General features: G+C 46.0%; 2 protein-coding genes across 2 annotated transcripts; both read right to left on the bottom strand.

Moving 5' to 3' along the window:
• Positions 1–1,393: 1,393 nt before the first annotated feature.
• Positions 1,394–3,967, bottom strand: LOC108036631 (membrane-bound alkaline phosphatase). The gene is made up of 3 exons (XM_017112905.2): positions 3,830–3,967; positions 1,947–3,103; positions 1,394–1,801 (listed from the first exon to the last, which is right to left on the bottom strand). The coding sequence occupies exons 1-3, from the start codon at positions 3,897–3,899 to the stop codon at positions 1,481–1,483; spliced, it is 1,548 nt and encodes a 515-aa protein (XP_016968394.1). The 5' UTR covers positions 3,900–3,967; the 3' UTR covers positions 1,394–1,480.
• A 538-nt stretch (positions 3,968–4,505) lies between these two features.
• On the bottom strand, positions 4,506–6,139 carry LOC108036632 (odorant receptor 45b). The gene is made up of 6 exons (XM_017112906.1): positions 5,616–6,139; positions 5,369–5,556; positions 4,979–5,154; positions 4,824–4,922; positions 4,617–4,769; positions 4,506–4,556 (listed from the first exon to the last, which is right to left on the bottom strand). The coding sequence occupies exons 1-6, from the start codon at positions 6,137–6,139 to the stop codon at positions 4,506–4,508; spliced, it is 1,191 nt and encodes a 396-aa protein (XP_016968395.1).
• Positions 6,140–6,521: the final 382 nt, after the last annotated feature.

The raw sequence follows: 6,521 nt of genomic DNA, 5'->3' as shown, positions 1-6,521 counted from the left end.
GCTGCCATTAGTTTTTTCCTCTTCCTCTTCTGCTTCTTCTTGTGGCCCTGCAGATACAGATACTACAGATACAGATATACATAATTGGTAGGAAAAAAAGCACTCCCCCTTCTTCTCGGTGGTGGAAAAACCAAGAACCAGACCGCAGCTGCATTTCTTCGGATGTCCCCGCACTCTTGATGACCCAGTTTCGGTTTCTCTAGGCCCGCTGCAACGCCCCTGTGGCTTGAAAACCCTGTGATTAGGCCCAGTCCAGTCGAAACTGGGTCTCCTCTGTTCCGCACAAATCGAAATCGAGAAACTGGGCAAGCTGAGCCTCTCCTTAAACAGAAATTGCAGCGGAAATTGCCCGAAAATAAAAATCTGGCCCCGACCAAGTGAAATCGGAAATGAAACCCAACCCATTACCAAATATTTCTTTTCGCCTTGGGGAATCGTCAGTCATCGCTTGTTGACACTAAATGGAAAACATAATTTAATCATTCATACTGGGGGTTACAAGCCACGTTTATGGCAGTTCTTTTGGCAAGAGGGAATTATTTGGAAATTTGTACATTCCAAAGAGCAAAATCAATGGAATGCAGGGATTCGTAGATACGAAAGAGTTTCTATAGTTTATTCAATCAATTTAAAAATTACTAAAGGTTATACTTCATTTTTTGTATCTATGAAGTTTAAGTTCTTCAATATATTAACATCCAACCGGCAGTCAAAGCCAAGGTAGGCAGAATACTTCCAATTAAATTATTTCACAAGAAAATATTTAAATGTATTTAAAAATTAATGAAAGGTTTTTTTAAATTTTTTTATCTGCGAGGCTTTAAGTTCTTTAATATATTTACATCCAACCGCATAAACGTAGTCAATACTAAAGTATGGCAAAATATTTTTCAGAACCATTTTCTGCAGTAGATTGCTTTGATTTTTGCTTCCATGAAGTAAAACCTCCCACCCACCCAACGCATTTCGGCAACTAGGACTCATTCATATGCAAATACCCCCATTAATTTATGGACTCCCCCAAACTCGGAAAACACCCAAGGATTCCCAACGGACTCCTGGCATATGCCATATTTCCTCGAATTTATGATAGACAACGAAAAAAGCTGGTCGCGATTTGCGCTCCACTTGGCTGGTAACCACCTGGTCAATTGGCTCGGACCGAGCGTGATTGCAACTGACTGATTGGGGCTGCTTGCAGGTTGTCAGATGCCAGTTGCCATTGCTAGTTAATTGAATTCGCCGTCAGGTGGCATTTATCGAGGAGCAGCTCCATGGCTACACAGCTCTGCAGCTCTGCTCCACAGGAAATTGCGCAGCTTGCCAGTTCAATTAGAAGGAATTCGATTTGCCCCACTCCCATGCCTGATCCCGTTTCCCATGCAAGATTCGCTTAGCTATGATGCATTTTAATTGCTTTATGTCAGCCGGAGAAGTTTTAAATATGCTGCAGTGCGCTGCCAAAAAACCGAAATTGATCCTAGGCATAAGGACCGATGCCAGCTGCCCGGGCCATCAGAGCGGGGATGTTGCTCTGCTCGTAGTTCCCGCTGAAGTACTGGGCATAGGGTCCCGAGGCATACACCGCCACATCGTCTCCGCCGTGGGTCTCCGAGTCCAGGGGCGCCAGCGCGGGATACTGGTAGTCCGAATCGGTCACCGCCTTCTCCTTGAGCAGGGCTCGTCCCTCAGCTCGGTTGTAGGCGGAGTAGTAGCCGGGTCCGTTGGCATAGGACAAAGTCGTATAGGGCAGGTTGTCGTCCGCCAGTTGGGCCAACCCAAAGATCTCCTGGTCGCGGAACTGCGGGAAGAAAGAGGTTAACTAGCCCTTTACCAAATTTTCATAAATTAAGGGGATTGGACATCCAGATGGAATGGTTACTAAATTTCATCCAAATGCGCATCATATCTTATTTACTTCAACCTCGCAAACCCGAAATACTCACAGGATAACCATTGATGGACATAACATGCGCATGATCGGCGGTCACCACGATGAGAGTGTCCTCCTCGGAGGTCAGCTCGCGGGCCTTCTGGACGGCCGCCGCGAACTCGACGGTGTCCTCGAGGGATCTCCTGGCGTAGGTGTCATGGTGGGCCATATCGATGCGGGCACCCTCGACGAACAGGAAGAAACCCTCCTGGTTGCGACTCAGTACCTTGATGGCCGCCTCTGTGAGCTCACTCAGCGATGGATCCGCCAGCTGGCTGCGCTTCCTCTGGCGATCGCCGTTGTACGGCAAGTGATCGTTCGCAAAGAGACCCAGGAGATAGTCCGTATTGTCCAGATCCACCAGGCTGAGACCCTTGCGACTCCAGACGTAGTTGGCCGAGACATTGGCCTGCCTCTTCTGATCCAACCAGCTATTAATCAGGTGGCGACCATCGACGCGCTTGCCGGGATACCCCTCCTCATCATTCACAGTGGTGTTGATGAAGTTCTTACGTCCTCCGCCCAGGATAACCTTGAGCTGCTGACCCACAGGCTGCTCCACCAGCTGGCGGGCTATGTCGATGGTCTGCTCGGGATCGCAGTTACCGTTGGCCACCTCCCAGTCGTTCTCCCAGTTGCGATCCGCGATGTGGGCATAAACGCCGGCTGGCGAGGCATGGGTCACCCTGGCCGTGGTCACCAGTCCGGCGTCCTTGCCTGCCGCCTGTGCCCACTGGGCGATGCTGAGCACTTGATCCTCCTCCCTGGCGGCGCCATCACAGCTGTACCTGCTCACATTGGCATTCACGCCAATGGTGCCGTAGTTGCCCTTCACACCACCCAAGTAGGCGGTGGCGGTGCAGGCGGAGTCGGCCACCTGGCGGTTCACACAGTACGTCTTCGACAGGCCCGTGTAGGGGAATCCTTCGAAGAACACCTGCTCCGCACTGTCGCCCAGCAGGTTCCGGGTGGCCGTCACCGTGTGAACGGACATTCCGTCGCCCAGGAACAGGATCACGTTCTTGGCCTTGTTCGTGCTCAAGGACTGCGCCTCGGCCAGCTTGGACAGCAGCTTCGCCTGGGCCTTCTCCACCCAGTACTGCGTCTGCTGCTCCTCCGCCTGCTTGATGGGATGCGATTCGGCGTCGAAGGACCGGCCACGTGGGTGGTCTGAAAAGGGGGAGAAGTTAAGGGTATTACAAGATGAAGTTAGGCATTCACTAGAATATCATATTTTAAATATAATTTCGTTTATCATGGTAGAATAATAAGTTTAATGGTGCTTAAACTACCTTGTTACATTTTTTTTTAATAATATTCTATTTGAACAAAATTTACGTCTTTCGTATTAAAAATGTTTGACATAATGGTATGTTCAACGATAGTTAGGGATTATAAATTACTGCTGTTATCAATGGGTATACTTTTTCGTAGAAAAACGGTTAAGGAACATAAATATCAATGGGATTAATTCAGCCTTATCTCTGCGCATGATTTGACCACCAACACGCGTATTTTGAGATAAGACTTTATTTAAAAGAATTTTATAGTAAAGTACCTCGTCCTTATATTACCACCAATCTATTAGTTTCTTTCTATAGATAAGACATCATCCTTTAAAACTTCAAACTTTCCAATACCTTTATTGAAATGTATATTTTGTAACCAATATATATTATAGAGAGGTCCTTCTAAACAATCTATGTTTTAAGTAAACTAAGAACTAACTTTGATCCCTAATTTGATTTTGATCTTTTGATTTGCAAATAAAAACTTTTTAGATAAATTTTTCAATCACGATCGGGACACTTTATTTTGGTAAATTAGAATACTTCCAGTATTTAGATCGAAGGTTTAACTTTTTGAAGCATACCAGGCAGGATCAGGACACCTTACCCCTCTGTCCGCTGGCACTTCCGCTTAACGAAACGGCCACAAAAAGCAAAAGAATGAATCCCTTGGCCATCTTCCACTAATTCCAGGTAACCCAAGCGACTTGTTTGGTGGCCAGACCTTGGTTGAAGACTGAACCGAGTGACCGACCAAGAAACTGGCCATCGCCTCGGACTTATCGCTCAATATCAGAGTAAATCTAATCAAAGGAAACTAATCTAGACGGTTCAATCAAATCATCATTTATGGCTGGCCAGGAATTGGCTGACAGAAGTCGTAGAACGGACCAAACCAATGCCAAAACATGCTCACGTGTCTTGGCCACAACTTATGCCAGTGAATCTCTGCTCATAACTGATTACGTATACGAACTGTGTACCCAATTTGAAGTTGGTACATTTATTTATTCTTAAACCCTAAAAACTTTGCTTGCGCCAAGAACTTTCTTTCCCTTTTGTGTGGCTTCATAAGAAATTGCAGCACTTGGCTTTCCCAGCCCTTGGAGTATTACATTTGAACCCTTGACCCCGACCGCCTTTGAGTAATTGACTTAAGTCTGCACAAGACTTCGTGTTTAATTGTCCGAATTGCATACTTTCGGGCTAGTGTACGACCACAAAATATATCAAGGGAAACAAGATTTTTAAATAGATTAGGATTTTTCAATAGTGCTTGCTTTTCACAATATGGTCTTAGCCAAGGCCACAATAGAACCCGTGAACTTGATGACCTAAAAAGGGTTTTAAGTTGAGTTATACCATTACATTTTCTCCAAAAAAGATTAACCCACCGATGTGAAGACTGGTAAAGAAGGTGCAAAAAAGGGCACCCTTACGGTGATGGGTCGCTGAGCTCTCAGGATAATGAGAAAAACCCGCCTGCGCGTCTCCCGATCCCATTTATACCAGGCACTTCCGTAGGCCGCTTCTCCCAAGGAGAGACTCTAGAAATAATGCAGAAAAATCAAAGATAATTGAATCTACTTGGCCTTACCCACCTCAGTGGACATTTCCGTGCCACCATAGCAATAGAGAAATATGGCCGAGGACACGGTGCACGTATAGACCACATAGCGGATGATATTGTAGCCGGAATACTAAAGAAATAATTCGTTTAAGACAGGGAGCTTATCACTTAAGAGCAAATTATCACCAATAGTATGTCAATTACGCTGGTGGCTATCACCAGGCTGGCTGACACGAAGTGGACAAAAGTGGGGAATGCCATGATTCCTGAGAACACTTCGACAATCTTCTCTATCTCATTGTGGCGATCCACGATGTCCGCCAAGCGGTGACAGCAGATATGGGCTTCCCTAACCGAGGGATCTGAAAAAGGACAGAAATCACTGTATAATTTTGATTATATTTGTATCTTTTGGTATCTTTTGTTTCTCTCTTTAAAAATTATCTTAATTCGAAAAGGATAAAAAAAAATGAAATCTATATAAGTATCTAGATAGATAAGTATCTTTATATATATATCATATCCTATCAAAAGTATAATCATATATATCCATATTTTTCAATCTTTTTTTTATACCTTGCACTGGCTTAAGTGTATCCTGCACATCGTATCTTAGGGCCTGCAGGAGAAAGGCCATATAGAGGGTGAAGCCAAAGAAGAAACCATCAGTTCCAGCAAAGGCATATACCGTGACCTGACCACTCCAAGTGGAGTAGAGATAGAAGATAGGAAACCAGGGCATTCGGTGGGCAAACTCGGGGAACCTAGAGAGAATTCAGGGACTCAGATACGAGATTTAGAAAAAATCGAAAACACAACCCACAGCATGCGAAAAGGCATATCGTATTTGAACTCCTGTCGCCGTCGCGCCCACATTTCGTAAAGGGATCGCAGAACGAAGGCGCCCGTGGTGATGCTGCCCATGGTGAAGACCAGCATGCCACTCCTGGTGACCATGAGGTAGTAGCTCCTCTGGGCCACATCCCTGCGAGGGTCCTTCCTCATTTCCTGCTGCCTGATCAGCAACTTGATGCGTTCCATTAGCTCAAACACCTCCTGACGGCGCCACCACATCCATCCCAGCTTAAAGAGCGTGGTGAAGCTGCAGGCCAGGGGACAGAAGGCGTCCATGGCATCCACGGGACTGGTGCGCAGGTGACTCCAGCCAAAGACAAACTCCGCCTGGCAGCAGTGCGCCAGGTTCACGAAGTTGAAGACCAGCCATGAGAGCTGCAACCACGATAGCTGTCCACCAAATCTCAGCCCCAGCAGGCCGAAGGAGTATCTGGTCACGAAGAACAGATGCTTCGCCAACGGATAGTTGCGGTCTAGAAATCGCGGATACATGACTTTCCCCCGCATCATAAGGTTGCTCCTTTATATAGACCCTAAGGAGTCTCCTTTAATTGTTTAATAATTGTTTTCGAGCCCGAGGAACAGACACCTGGCCGTGTTTAATGACAGGATTAGTCGGAGGACCTAATTGAGTGGGCGACAGACCCATTACGCCCCCAACACATGTCATTATGGTCACAAGCCAGCCTTATTTTTGGCTTTGGAACCTAATAATTAAACAATTTCCGTAAATCCTTAAAATCGTTCGAGGGGGAGCTACTTATGTCTTATTTCTGAGGAGATGGTATATTGACGGATAGAACCTTGGTCAGTTAAACACAGAATTTGAGGTGGAAACCCGTTTGGGTAAGAACGCGAATTCTTTAGAGCTAAA

Source organism: Drosophila biarmipes, chromosome 2R (genome assembly GCF_025231255.1).
Source record: "Drosophila biarmipes strain raj3 chromosome 2R, RU_DBia_V1.1, whole genome shotgun sequence".
NCBI lineage: Eukaryota > Metazoa > Arthropoda > Insecta > Diptera > Drosophilidae > Drosophila > Drosophila biarmipes.
Note: the sequence above shows the minus strand (reverse complement) of the source record. Positions and strands in the feature narration are given on the sequence as shown.